Source organism: Myotis brandtii, unplaced genomic scaffold, assembly GCF_000412655.1.
Source record: "Myotis brandtii unplaced genomic scaffold, ASM41265v1 scaffold158, whole genome shotgun sequence".
Classification (NCBI taxonomy): Eukaryota; Metazoa; Chordata; class Mammalia; order Chiroptera; family Vespertilionidae; genus Myotis; species Myotis brandtii.
Genome location: NW_005355753.1, coordinates 1,499,133 through 1,513,706, shown reverse-complemented (window position 1 = coordinate 1,513,706; position 14,574 = coordinate 1,499,133). Strand labels below are relative to the sequence as shown.

Here is a 14,574-nt window from a genome sequence, read left to right as displayed (position 1 = left end):
TCAAGGGCATGTACCTTGGTTGCGGGCACATCCCCAGTAGGGAGTGTGCAGGAGGCAGCTGAATTGATGTTTCTCTCTCATCAATGTTTCTAACTCTCTATCCCTCTCCCTTCCTGTCTCTAAAAAATCAATAAAATATATTTTTTAAAAAACTGAACTCATTCTCTTTCACAACTACCCAGACTTAATTTTTATTTATTTTTTATTATTGATTTCAGAGAGGACGGGATAGGGAGAGAGAGGGATAGAAACATCAGTGATGAGAGAGAATCACCGACCAGCTGCCTCCTGCACGTCCCCCACCGGGAACCGAGCCCTCAACCCGGGCATGTGCCCTTGACCCTAAATTGAACCTCGGACCCCCAGTCCACAGGGTGATGCTCTATCCACTGAGCCAAACCAGCCAGGGCCCAAACTTAATTTTTGTGTTCTATTTCATATCTTGGTAATGGTACCACTGTGTGCCCAGACTCCAGACCAGCAACTTGGGGAAGGGGGCCGGGGGTGGGGAGAATCATCCTTATTCCCCCTTCTTTTCTTAACCTAGATGGTAATAGTAATCACTCACTTCTAGTGAGTTCGAACCATGTGCTAGTACCATTCTTACCTATTATGGTTTATACCTATTATCTTTTTAAAGCCTCACAACAACCATACATTTTGTAGGTATTAATACTCCCGTTTTAACAGATGAGGAAGCAGAGATAGAGTGGTTTAAGTACCTTGCCCATGTAAATAGCTAAGTACTTTTATATATCAAACCTTAGTCTCAAAATAAGTGGTTTAGTCATATCATGGTCATGCAGCTAGTAAGTTGCAGAGCCATAATTTGAATCCAGCCAGTCTTTTGAACCAGTACTTTCTGTTTTATTGGCATAGGCTCAATAAATTCAGAAATATCTGTCTTCTACTTTTTGCAATTTGTTGATGTTTTCTTTAGAGAGAGGGTGTGTGTGTGTGTGTGTGTGTGTGTGAACTTCTTATGACTGTTTCTTGGGTACTTGTACATGGTACTTTCTAGAATCTCTAAATTTGAAATTGTCTTTTTTTTTTGCAATTTGTTGATGTTTTCTTTAGAGAGAGGGTGTGTGTGTGTGTGTGTGTGTGTGAGTACTACAGTTTTGTCTGACTTATTGGTAACTCTGTTATGTTTATGTTCCATCTTATGCTGTTTCTTAAAAGTATGCTAGTGAGAAAAAGGAATGCATGGTTATATTGATCATTGAAACCATCTGATACTGATTGGTGATTTTATAACTTTCTCCTATGCTAATTAATCTGTGCATTTTCCTCCTTCTTCTGAGATCAGTGTTAAATGCTTCCCTCCTCGAGCTTTTCAAATTATTTATAGAGTTGAGCTTAAAGAAATATTTTAATTTTAGAAAATATTTTCTATTTTAAATTTTTAAAAATCGGGTTAACTAGTAGTTTATTCTTCCATAGAACCATGCCTTGGATTTATTGGTTCACTTTTAAAGTCATCAATTTCTGTTTTATCTTTACTAATTCCTTTCTGCTTCCTTTGATTTGCTTTTAATTTGAGTTGGATGCATTATATTCATTCTTGTTTGCTGAAAATAATTAAGGCTATGAATTTTTCTTTGAGCACTGGTTTAGTCATATCTTAAAATTTATTATGTATGTTGTTTTTGCTGTTATTTTCTCAATAACCCTGCAGTTTTGGTACTTATTACTTAACTCAAAATTTATTTAAGGCAATTTTATTTGCTAGTTTTATTGTTTCTACTGTGATTGCATTGTAATTCAGAAATATCTCTCTTCTACTTTTTGCAGTTTGTTGATGTTTTCTTTAGAAAGCGTGTGTACTTTTTATTACTGTTTCTTGGGTACTTATCAAAAAGGTGTTATCTGTTTTCAAAGTATATTGTTTTGCTTTTATTCAGTTTTTCTCTGTCTCCATTTGGTTTTACATATTTTGAGACTAAGGTTTGATATATAAAAGTACTTAGCTATTTATATCTTTTCAATTGGTTTTTTAATAACTACAGAATATCTCTTATCCTTTATAATGCTTTTCTCCTTGAATTTAAAAAATCTGATATTACTGCTGCTTTCTTTAAATTTTGTTAGCATTTCTTGGTAGTATCTGTTTCTACATCCCTATCTCCACCCCTCAACTCCCAGTTTCCCTGCATTGTTTTGTTTCAGGAGCAATTTTTTTAAAACATTTTTATTGATTTCAGAGAAGAAAGAAGAGGGAGAAAGAGATAGAAACATCAATGATAAGAGAGAATCATTGATTGGCTGCCTTCTGCACACCCCCTATTGGGGATCAAGCCCGCAACCCAGGCATGTGCCCTTGACTTGAATCAAACCTGGGACCCTTCAGTCCACAGGCTGACGACGCTCTGTCCACTGAGTGAAACCGGCTAGGGCTCAGGAGCAATTTTTGCAAAGTAAATTCCTTAAGTTTGATTTTTATTTTCTTAACTCCTGTTTAAGAGCTTTAATTAGCAAGTGAATTTAACACATGCACATTTATTAACGACAATATTGGGATAGTTCTTTTTGTTGCACTTTCTATATCTGTTTAATGGATCAAGTTTTCTTTTTTCGTTTTTTTCTTCTTCCAGTGGTTTGCATGTTTACTGATATAATTATCCTGTTTTAACTACACATGCAAAATAGCCAGTATTTTAAATAAATTTTATAGTATTTATTTATAGTTATTACCCAGCAACTTTGCCCTCCACTCCACCTACATACACTGTTAGTTTCTCCTTTGCTCTTTACTACTACATCTCATGTTTACGCTTGAGATTTAACTTCAGGTTATTTAGTTTTATTTTATAATTAATAATTGCATTGTCTTAAATGTTTTTATTTTTTTCTGCATTATTTTTTTGTCTTAATGTTTTTACTTATTTCTAGCCCCAGAACTGAGTACCTATCTCAGCCTTAGTTTCCTTGTGGCACTTGACTGATAAGAACAGCAATTGTTTGACGTAGGAGTGGAGTTGCTGGGTGGCATGTACATCCTGCTTCCGAAGTCCCAGTCACTTTTGAGGTAGTGTCAGGGTTCTCACATGTCTTCATGTGAGCCATTCAGTGTTTTATGTAGGTTATCTTCTGATTCCTTGACTGCATTAAAGAACATTTCCCTATTGCTCTCTCACACAAATATCATCTTGTTTGGGTATTAAATTGCTGTCACCATCATTTTCTCTTAATAAAGTAACAGGCAAGCCTGTTTTTTAGTAGAGGGTAGCTGTACCACTTGCAGGTATATTCATGTGCCAAATACCACTCTGAGTCCCAGGACTAAGTATGTAAAAGCTGGGTTAAAGTTTTCTTTTTCTTAGAATTTTATAATTACATATACTTTTTTGTTGTTTCAGAGGTACTTTAGAATATCCAATGGCTTATATTTTTCATGACAAAGGAATATACATTATTGCTACATTCTGGGAGCATTCAATTGTTTGGGAGACAAAAATTTCATACATAAAGCAATTAGACCTAGAATGTACTTGGCCCAAATGATTATTAATAAGAGGCTTTTCAGTTGCCTTAAAAAAAATGAAAGGAGCCTGGCTGGTGTGGCTCAGTGACCTATGAACCAGGAGGTCATGGTTCGATTCCCTATTGGGGCACATGTCATGGTTGCAGGCTCGATCCCCAGTGTGGGGCATGCAGGATGCAGCTGATCAGTGATTCTCTCTTATCATTGATGCTTCTATCTCTGTCTCCCTCTTCCTTCCTCTCTGACGTCAATAAATATATTTTTAAAATAAGAGGCCAAAATCATATGTTAAAAATTATTAGTTTGGCTCAGTGGATAGAGCATCGGCCTGCGGACTGAAAGGTCCCAGGTTCGATTCCGGTCAAGGGCATGTACCTTGGTTGCTGGCACATCCCCAGTAGGGGGTGTGCAGGAGGCAGCTGATCGATGTTTCTCTCTCATCAATGTTTCTAACTCTCTATCCTACTCCCTTCCTCTCTGTAAAAAATCAATAAAATATATTTTTAAAAAATTACTAGTATTGCTCTGGCTGGTTTGGTTCAGAGGTTAGAGTGTCAGCCCACAGACCAAATTGTTGTGTGTTCAATTCCCAGTCAAGGACACATACCTCACTTATGGTTTTGATACCCAACTCCGGTTGGGCACATGTGGGAGGCAACCAGTTGATGTGTCTCTCTCACATTGATGTTTCTCACTCTCTCTTTTCTCCCCCCATCCTTCCTTCCACCCTTCCACTCTGTTTGAAAATCAGTGGGAAAAATATGCTCAGGTGAGGAATTAAAAAAAAAAAAGTGTTGCCCTGACCGGTTTGGCTCAGTGGATAGAGCGTCGGCCTGCGGACTGAAGGGTCCCGGGTTCCATTCTGGTCAAGGGCATGTACCTTGGTTGGGGGGCACATCCCCAGTAGGGGGTGTGCAGGAGGCAACTCATTGATGTTTCTCTCTCATCCATGTTTCTGACTCTCTATGCCTCTCCCTTCCTTTCTGTAAAAAATCAATAAAATATATTAAAAAAAAAAAAGTGTTGCCCAGCCAGTGTTGCTCAGTGGTTGAGCATCTACCCAGGAACCAAGAGATCACCTGTTTAATTCCCGGTCAGGGTACCTGCCCAGCTTGTGGGCTTGATCCCTGGTAGGGGACTTGCAGGAGGCAGCGGATCAGTGATGTTCCTCTCTCATTGATGTTTCTGTTTTTCTATCCCTCTCCCTTCCTCTCTCTCTAAAAATCAATAAAAACATATTTTTATAAAACTATTAGTGATATAATCTAAATCCATCAGTTTTTCAGAGAAAGGAAACACTAGTGGGGCTAGATTGTTAAATGAGAGGAGGCTGTAGAACTGAGGGTGTGTAAGTGGAAATTTGGTGACTATTGGAAACAACACAGGTGACCAACACTTTATCACAGCATCATACACACTGTTGGCATTTGAATAAACACTTGTTTTATTTGGGCCACAGTAATAGCTTCTGTTTACTGAGTGTTTACATTATGCTGGATACTAGAACAAGACTGTACTATATACACAAGGAGAAAGACAGGTATAACCCAGCTAGTGAGTCTTGGCTGTTTTAATTTCAGGCCTGGAGGTTTTAACCCTTGAACAGTTTTCTGTGTCCTCACAACTCATGTGGAGACATTTCACTTTATTGATGTGACAATGGCATTTGTAAAGATGCATCAGAATCTCATAGAAACATTAAGCTGCTACAGAAGTTGAAGGTGGTATTGTGCCACTGTTTATATATAGCCTTGTGTTTGGTGCCCTGTGAACAATCCACATATGTAACCTAAGGACAGCCCTGCACAGTTTTATCCCCGAGCCATGAGCTCAGTTAGCTTCCTGCACCTCGCCCAAAGGCACAGAGCTTAGGGAAGGCCACCTGGGCTGGAAACCTGGTCCATCTCGTCCAGAAGTTCCTGTACCGTGCTGTCTCCATGTAGTTCTAGAGATTGGGCATACCTTAACTGGTTTAAGGCATTTCTGTCCGTTTGTTTACTTATTTAATCTCTTCTAGGAGTTCAAAAATCCACTATCTGTAGTTTCTGACTGTTCATACAGTAGACAGATGGCTGCTTCTGAGATTTATTTCTCCAGTTTTGATTAGTCTCATAGATTTCATCCTGTTATCTTTCTCTTTACTTCCCTGTTCTCAGTATGATGCAGACTTTACATTTTAACACAAAAACATTAACTTTGCCTTTTTGTAAAGAAACAGACAGATTATTTGCTTCCTTCCTTCCTTCCATTTTCAAGCCTCACCTGAGGATATTTTTCCCCGTTGATTTAAGAGATAGAGGGGAGGGGAGGGGAGGGAGGGAGAGAGGAACATCTATGTGAGAATGACACATCAGTTGGTTGCCTCCTGCACGTGTCCTAGCCAGGGAACCAAACCTGCAACCCAGGTATATGCCCTTGACTGGGGATTGAACCCACAACCCTTCAGTGATCAGGCTGATGCTCTACCCACTTAGACACACCGGCCAGGGCGACAGATTGTTTTCTACTCTTGTTCTTGTGTTGTGTTGTCTTCCAAAGATGAAAAATAGAGGCCAAATACATTAAACATGAAGCAGGTTAAGAACAGTTACCAGGGAATCGAGGATTCTTTTAGGGTTACCAAAACTTTACTGTGAGTTCCATAGTTGTATAATCAGTGCTTGTTCTCCAGTCAGAGAATAAGATGGACTAGGGATCGTAAGCACAAGCTGTCATGGACCCAGGAGTGGCAGTGGTCTCCATGACCTCGCTGGATAGGGAATTAGCAGAAGGCAAAATGACTGCTGGTAGTGATCTCTCCTAGGAAAAGGAGCCCGTGAATGAGGATGTCCCCACACATTTACAGTTTCATTCCTTTAGGATTGTTTTTCTTAGTGCCTTTTTACTTAGATGGCTAACTATGGAGGTACACTTTACTGGCTAATCTTTTCCACCCCTTTTCTTTTGTCGGGATCAGTGCCAGAACAGATAAAGCCCAGTGTAAGCCAGCCTCAGCCTGCCAACTCTAATAACGGCACTTCCACAGCAACCAGCACTAATAATAATGCCAAACGAGCCACAGCCAACAGTCAGCAGCAGCCGCAGCCGCCACAGCAGCAGCCACAGCAGCCACAGCCACAGCAGCCGCAGCCACCACAGGCCTTGCCTCGGTATCCTCGTGAAGTACCACCACGATTCCGCCACCAGGAACATAAGCAGCTTCTAAAGAGGGGTCAGCATTTTCCTGTCATAGCAGCAAACCTGGGATCTGCTGTTAAAGTGTTAAGCAGCCAGTCAGAAAGCAGTGCTTTAACAAACCAACAGCCACAAAATAACGGAGAGGTGCAGAGCAGCAAAACCCAGTCAGGTGAGAGAAGGTGCTTCTTACGAGACTTCAGCTGTCATCACTAGCCGTGTAGCAGGTTTATGAATTCATGGCTTTGGGGTAATGTATTTGTATTCATTAGTATCTGGGTAGCAAAATAACGATCTGTACAGGGAGTTATGAATAGGGAGTCTTGAAATGTTGCCTGTAAGGTCACTGCCCATCCTACTTTAAAAATCCTTTTAATCATTCTCCCTCCAGGTTCCACCTATTTTAATAAGCAGCTTAGAGTTAAAATTGATCATGCGACTGTAACTAAAATTGAACACTCCCCTCAAGTTATATTCTAAGCAGTTAGACATATTATTGCATTTAATCCTCAGCAACCCTGTAAGGTGTAAGCTGTTCTTCTCTCCACTTTTCATTAGAGGAAACTGAGGCACCAAGCCATGAAATAACTTGCCTAGATCACTCAGTAACCCATGTGCCATTAAGGCTACCACTCATGAAAGTCATATTCAAGCAGCACATGCATTCGGTTGTTGCCTCAGAGGGGCTTTTCTCAGCTCAGTAATGATTGTGAGGCAGAAAGTACATCTAGTATGTGGTTACAATTTTCTCAAAGCCCTGTGTGTTACAGCATGTTGTTCTGATAGGTTCTAAGGGTTGGTTGCTTTGTCCATTCCCTTTTCAAAATATTTTGAAGCTTCTATCACAGGCCAGATAGAGAATTGAGAATCAAGGTTCCCACACATGGCAACACTAGCATACTGGCAATGAATCAAGTCTCTGGAGCCAAATGGACCTGGTTTTCGTATCCTAGCTCCACCTACATGCTCCATGTATGTGAGTCTCACCCAAGCAGCCCTTTCTACTGTCCCAGGCAGATGTCACTGTCCCTTTCTATGCTCTGTCTATGGAGCAGGAGCTGCTCTACGTATTACGGTATTTCACAGCTAATAAGTAGCAGGGCCTGGACTCAGCAATGTCTGTCTGACTCCAAAGCTGTGCTCATAACAACCATGCTGTGCTTTGGCAACATACTGGCTGTGATGGGTAAGGAGGAAGAGGACAAAAGTGCAATTTTTCTAGCGTAGGTAATTAGAACAGCACATTGTTATTGGAAAGGATAAAACTTGAATTATCATCCTGAGTTAATACTCCCTCCCCTCCAGACAGTTATTACCATGAGAGCTTGGCTAGATCACTCAGCTCACTTGAGCCTCTTTCCTACTCTGTCAGTGTAGGCAGCACTATCCAACCTGTAAGATTGCTCTGAGGATTGAATTAAGTGACATGTTAAAGCAAATAGCTTAGTGCCGAACATTTGGCACTGGATGAATTCTCTCCCCCAAAAGTTGTACAGAGGACCTCCACTTTTCAGAAGAAGAGTCTGCTTTAGACACAGTCCTGATGCTAAACAATTGATAAGTTGGTTTCAAGTTCATCTGGGAAGTCAGATTGGAAGCAGATGTATTGAGTCATCAGTATAATAAGAAATGCAGTTAAAACCTTAAGAGAGGTTATTTTACAATAAATACTTGAGTACCTACTGCAAGCTAAGCAATGGTGGTATGGTAATTAAACAGGGAAGTGGGTGGTAAGTTGAGAAAATGGTATATGTTGAATATATTATTTTTCAGTTTGGGAAATGAAAGAACAAAGCTGTTTTTGAAATGTAAACAACTGGAGTGTAAGAGTCTTGTTTCTCAAAAAGGGATATGGTTCAAAAAATCCAGAAGCGTTACCGATGTACATTCAGATGACAAGAAGGCCTCAGATGTGGGCATAGGAAGATGTCTTCAAAAGAGTCTGAGAAGGAAAAGTGTCCCACCTGTTCCAAAAGGACTTGACAAGCGTGAACAGCATTCATGTGCAGGGTGGGTGGAAGTGAGGGGGGTGCAGCTGCCTGACTGCAGTCTGAGTTAGTCCCAACAGCTAGAGTGCAGATGTTGAGGACAAGCATTCTGCAGGAGAGCCAGATTTGTGCTTTTGTCTCTGTAAACATTTGTGAATTCCCACCTACCAGCAGATGTCACACATTTACATTAAAATTTCTTTGTGGTGCTACTAGGAATGGTTGTAGAAACTTTAGCCACAGAATAGACCACTGGGTATCTGTGAATCAGGGAAGACTTCTTAAACAGTTAACTTTGTCCCAGCTCCTGAAAGGTTAATGTAACAATATAGTGACCAACCCTTAATTTAGCCTGGTGGTTGTGAGGAGCAGTGTTGTGGACAGCATCACAGCACAAGCAGTGGCCCAGAAACAGGCATTCTGTGTTGCGAACTATATGCAGTTCAGAATTGTGGGGGTCGATCTGTTTTCATTTTTGTCTATTTGTATTTACATTTGGCTTTTTTGTTTGCTGAATAGAGATAGTTAATGGAGTAGAATTGACATTTAAATAACTACATTCAGTACATACATAGAAATGTAGTCAGAGGTTCGTGCAATGCTGGATGTGTCTCCCTTTTCCTCATATAATGCAGTTCTCATTTATTCAGTGCAGTGTGGGAGTGGGAACAGTACCTATATGAGATTGGGTACTTTATAAATCAGAGGTCGCAAACTAAAATGCCTTCACGAGCTGGCAGGTAAGTGATGTAAAAGGTGAAAGGGAGTGATGGGACCAGGGGTAAATGTACTGATTTTTGTACCCTGCCTGAAATATCTTTACATTCTCATGTCACGTTTTTTAGAACCCTGTGCTAGTCAAACCAAACAACTCTGCAAGCTGAGCTTAAACACTTAGTGACGGTTTCAGTTGATGCTCTGAGACCTTTTGCAGTTGATTCCTTAGAGCCATGAGGCATCAGGCCCTGCTACTGCCCAAATGACACTGGAATTTGTGGAGGACCAATGCTTAACAGGGCTGGCTGCAGTATTGTTCCTATGGGCCAAAGGGTTCCCAACCCACATTTTATCATCGAGCTTACATGATAAATACAGAGACATTGAACGAATAGAACAGTGAACCTCTGTATGCCATCCACCCAAATCTATCAGTTGTTACTACTTAACCTATGCACACCCTCCCCCCATCATATAGACATACATGTGTGCTCAAACATTCATTTCTCTTCATCTTAAGTACTTCCACAGGTAATTTTCCTAAGAATAAGGACAGTCTCCTATACAGCGGTGGTACTATGATCACCCTTAAGCAAAAGGGGGACACTCACATTTCTACTGGTTGTCCCAAGAATGTCTTTCTGTTTATTCACAGTATGGTATCACTTATATAAAATATAAAACACACAAAACAGCATAATGTATTGCTTAGTGATGAATTAAAATAGCATTTTGAGAAGTTACCACTTGGTTATGCAGTGGGAAAGGAAGGAGATATACTAGTAATCAGAAGGGTTACACAGGGGTTTCATACTAAAGCGAGTAGTATATTTCTTAAGGTGAGCGGCATGCAGGTGTTTGTATAGGACTCTTTGTGCCCTTTCTTGCTTTAGAACTTTTTTTTAAAGGAGCTCAGGGACATTGAGCTATAATGGTGAAACACCAAGACTTGGGGGAAATATTAATGAAAAAATGTTAACATTAAAATTTCCAGTGACGTTTAAAGATTAAAATACTGTTCATCCACCTGTGCTCTTCACTGTCTTTTCTTTTTTATGTTTTTATTGACTTCAGAGAGAGGAAGGGAGAGGGAGTTAGAAACATTAATGATGAGAGCAAATCATCAATTGGCTGCCTCCTGCACCCCCCCTACTGGAGATCGAGCATGCAACCCAGGCATGTGCCATGTCTGGGAATCGAACCATGACCTCCTAGTTCATAGGCCAGCACTCAACCATTGAGCACACCGGGCAGGCTCACTGTCTTTTCAATGAATGTGGTACATATCCTTGCTGTCCTGTAACTTCCATTTCTCGCCCAACTTGTACCTTCCCCTTGGTCTATGAACATACTCAAGTCTCTGTCACTCTTTAAAATAAGTTCCTTTAAACTCCCATTCTCTTGAGACCATTCTAGAATTTCTTTCCTCCACTTTGTCTCAGAGTTCTTGAAGGAGTAGCCTGTACTTGCAATCTACTTCAGTCCTTTGTAATCTGACTCTACTCACTTGACTAATAACATAGCTCTTTCCAAGGTCACTCACTGATCTGTGAATATCAAGTACAGGCTTGATTTTACTTTTAAATATGATAAAAAACAGACTTTTAATAGTTATCTACATGTTTTATTGTTGATCACTTTCTCCTTAAAGCCCTTTCATTTTTCATTGACCAGTTTTCAGGTTTTATTCCTTCCAGTAGCTTTGTTTCAGATCACTCCCATTTTTAGGTTCCCGTGTTCCAGTCTGGATGTCTTCAGCTGATTTGAGGCCCCTCATGCTCAACTTGTCCAAAACTGAACTCATTATCTTAGCACATGCCAGTTTCTCCTCCTGATGCCACTGCTCAAAAGTTTGGCATCCCCATTCATCCAATCACCCATGTAGAAATCTTAAAACCATGCTTGACTCCCCTCTTCCTTCTTAAGGTCATGGGTTTACCATGCCCTGCTGATTTTAACTCCAAATGTCTCTGAGCTTTTCTCTCTCGTCTGCACTGCTGCCACCATTGGCCTGGCTGGGGCAGTCGCCCTCCGGTCTAGAGCCCCAGCCCTAGAATGCCCTTTAGCTGTCCCCCACTTCCCCCACCCCAGTTCTCAAACCAGAACCCAGTCATGGTCCACATGTTGCATTTAGTTGTGGTATCACCATTGTCTTTAATCTAGAACAGAGGTTGGCCTGTAGCCTGTTGGTCTCCACCCCCAGTTCTTTGCCTGTTGTCTGACTGCTTTCAAGCTACAGTGACAGAGTATTCATTGGCAGAGTAGTTGCCACAGGGAACACCTGGCTGGCAAAACTTAAAATATTTACTGATTGGACTTTTACAGAAGTTTGCCAAACCCTGGACTAGAGGCTAGAATGACTGAAAGAAACATTTTGTACTTTCTCATGTAAGTGATGTTCGAAATTATACATCTAAGATTCTCGTATTTCCAATGATACCATTTCATACTTTCTGGAAATACTGTAAAACTTCAAGTATTATTTATTTCTTAAGGTCTTTCCTTTCTGGAGAGATTGAAAGTCTTCAAGGCAGAAAGCACATATTTACCTAAATATGCTAAAAATTTAATAAGAAAAATATATGAATTTTCCTGGCTCTAACTTCATCCTGAATAAATCACTTGACTTATCCGCAGTCTTTGTCCTGCCCCACCCGTGCTCACTGGTGGTCCTGGGCAGGTGCTGCGTGGTGCACTCTTGCATTCTTTCGCAGGGATGGTGCTCGCGCTGCTCCACTATCGAGGTAATTGTGTGCGAGAGCAAGATGCTGGTGACATTTTGGGCTTCAGCTGTTTCTCAGTGAAGTACAGTCACCCAAATCTTAGTTGCCTCAGCAGTGCATTGTATAAAATTTTGTATTTTGCATGCACTCAGCAAAACTCTACTGTGCCCTTTGCTCCACCTGCACTGTTTCTTACTCTTTCCTGTAAGAGTTTTATGGTCATCTTCTACTTAATCATGTTTCTATACATGTGTTCTCCAGATCATTTATAATGATGGGTTTTAGCTTCCTTGTCTGTAAGGAACTAGATTGTCTTCTTCCAATTCTGAAATAGTCTGACTGGGAAACGTTTTAGTTGTGATTGCTGAGGAGTCTTATTCTATTACAGCTTGTTAGACTAGTATCTCTATACACACACACACACACACACACACACACACACACACACCTACCTCTGCGTTTTCTAGTTAAGCTGCAACGTTTTCCATAAGTAAAAAGGTCCTTGTGATTCACCCTTGGTAAATGCAATTTTGAGAGTCTTTTAATTTAGTGTTTTTGGAAGTATCAAGTTAAGTTCCAAGTTAAAAAATGAAATTTTATCGGATAATTACTGTCGGCATCTCTCCTTATTTTACTAGAATACATAGCAGAAGGCGAATTTAGACCACCCACCACCTCCAAACGAAGTTGGGACCAGATTCTGAGAGAAATTTTCACTAGCAATTCAAGGTCTATGATAGAGTTAGTTTGCAAAATGTGTATTTTGCTGACTTTTTTTCTCTTTTTTTCGCTTTTGATGTATGTTGACATTTTAAAAGCTTTACTTTTTTGGCAAGTAGTCAAGTTTGCCATTTTTAAAATTTCTTTGATTTTATGTATAGAAGTTCTCATTTGCTGATAACTTCATGTTTTCCTCTTTTAACACTTAGATTTATTTGGAAAATTGCCTCATTTTAAAAAACCTTTTTTAAGTATTGTACATTCCTTTTCTCCTATGGATTTAAGAAGCTAACCTTTGGCATGCCTCTGGGTCGCTCTCTGCTCAGTTGAAGTGCTTAGATGCTCTGGCAAGGCAGTGCTGTTTAACTCAGGGGATGCAAGTCTCCTGCCCCCTCCCACTTGGCCACTCTTCTTTTTGAGATTTTTAAAAATTCTCACTTGTTTTATATGAATTTTTAATCACTCCCAATCAAGTTACAGATTCTTGTTAGCAATTTCTTATAATTGGATTAAACTTCAAACATTGTTACAGGTTCCTGTTGAGAAAATTTCCGTACCCATCAAGTTGCCTTCAATATGGCATGCAATAAATTCAATCACATGTTACTTGAAGGGTTTTTGTAGCTTTATTCCAGCTTGCTTTATAGTTTTTTTGTGACTGCTACAATGAAGCTCTTTTTTTCCATTATATTTTCTTGTTGATTATTCCTGGAATATGGAAAACTATTATTTTTAAAATGTCAATCTTTTCTGTTTCTTTTCTACTATCTTTACCTCATTTTGGGGTCATATTTCATTGGTTAGTATTTCCAGCACAAGACTGTTTAGTGGTGCTGATGACAAATATTCCATCTTTTTCTGGTTACGGGAATGCATCTGATGTTTCATTGATAAATTCCAGGTCCCTCCCTCTATTTTCAACTTGGGTGGTTTTGTCTGATATTCCCAATCTTATATTCTTATTCCTGCTGAATGGATGTGGCAACACACATACACACGCACACACACATACACCAAAGAGCAAATAATGGCAACAGAAATACTTTTGCTATAGCCGGTAAAGAGACGATGATGGTGGCTTCATTGCTTTAGATTTGGAGAAAAGTGGATGAATTTGGGGCTTGGTGACGTTTGAATTTGCTGTGCACAGGAAGGAAGCAAGGATAAATCTTACTGAGATGAGGAAAATGAGTAAATAAGTGGGATTATTTTTTTCTTTGGGGAGAAGGTACTTCGAGGGGGGGCGGTTGCCGGTTGCCTGTGCTCTAGTGTTGCTTCGAGGACTCAGTGACGAAGTGCCCATGAAGCACATGGGCCGTAGTGCTGAGTGGTGTTGCTGGTAGTTCAGGTGCTGGCATGCTGATTTCTTTTTATCTAGTATGACGGACTGGCTTTTTGATACCCTTAATTTCCTGTGGGTACTGAAAGATGTCAGCTTAAAAAAACGGTTCTTGCCCAGCCATTGCGGATCAGTGGTTGAGCGTCAACCTGGTTCACGGTTCAATTCCCAGTCAGGGCACATGCCTGGGTTGCGGGCTCCATTCCTGGTGGGGGCGGCATGCAGGAGGCAGCCGATCAATGATTCTCTCTCATCATTTTTTTCTATCTCTCTCCCTCTCTGAAATATATATATATTTTACATATATATATTTTTTTAAATGATTCTTAAACAGGGAGTGAAAATCAGTCACTTACAGAACTTTAAAATAAATCTATGTTGAATTATGTATACATTTTTGGTGTCTCTGTAGTAGTATTTTTTTCTGCT

At 40.2% G+C, this 14,574-nt stretch overlaps 1 protein-coding gene across 7 annotated transcripts in view; it reads left to right on the top strand.

Annotated features, from left to right (window-relative positions):
• The window catches only part of TNRC6A (trinucleotide repeat containing 6A), an 89,470-nt gene that overhangs the window by 43,504 nt on the left and 31,392 nt on the right, over nucleotides 1–14,574 (top strand). For all 7 annotated transcript variants that reach the window (XM_014536257.1, XM_014536254.1, XM_014536256.1 and 4 more), the window contains exon 4: nucleotides 6,441–6,830. In XM_014536257.1, coding sequence (XP_014391743.1) covers nucleotides 6,441–6,830 — 390 coding nt within the window. The remainder of the gene's footprint in view (nucleotides 1–6,440; nucleotides 6,831–14,574) is intronic.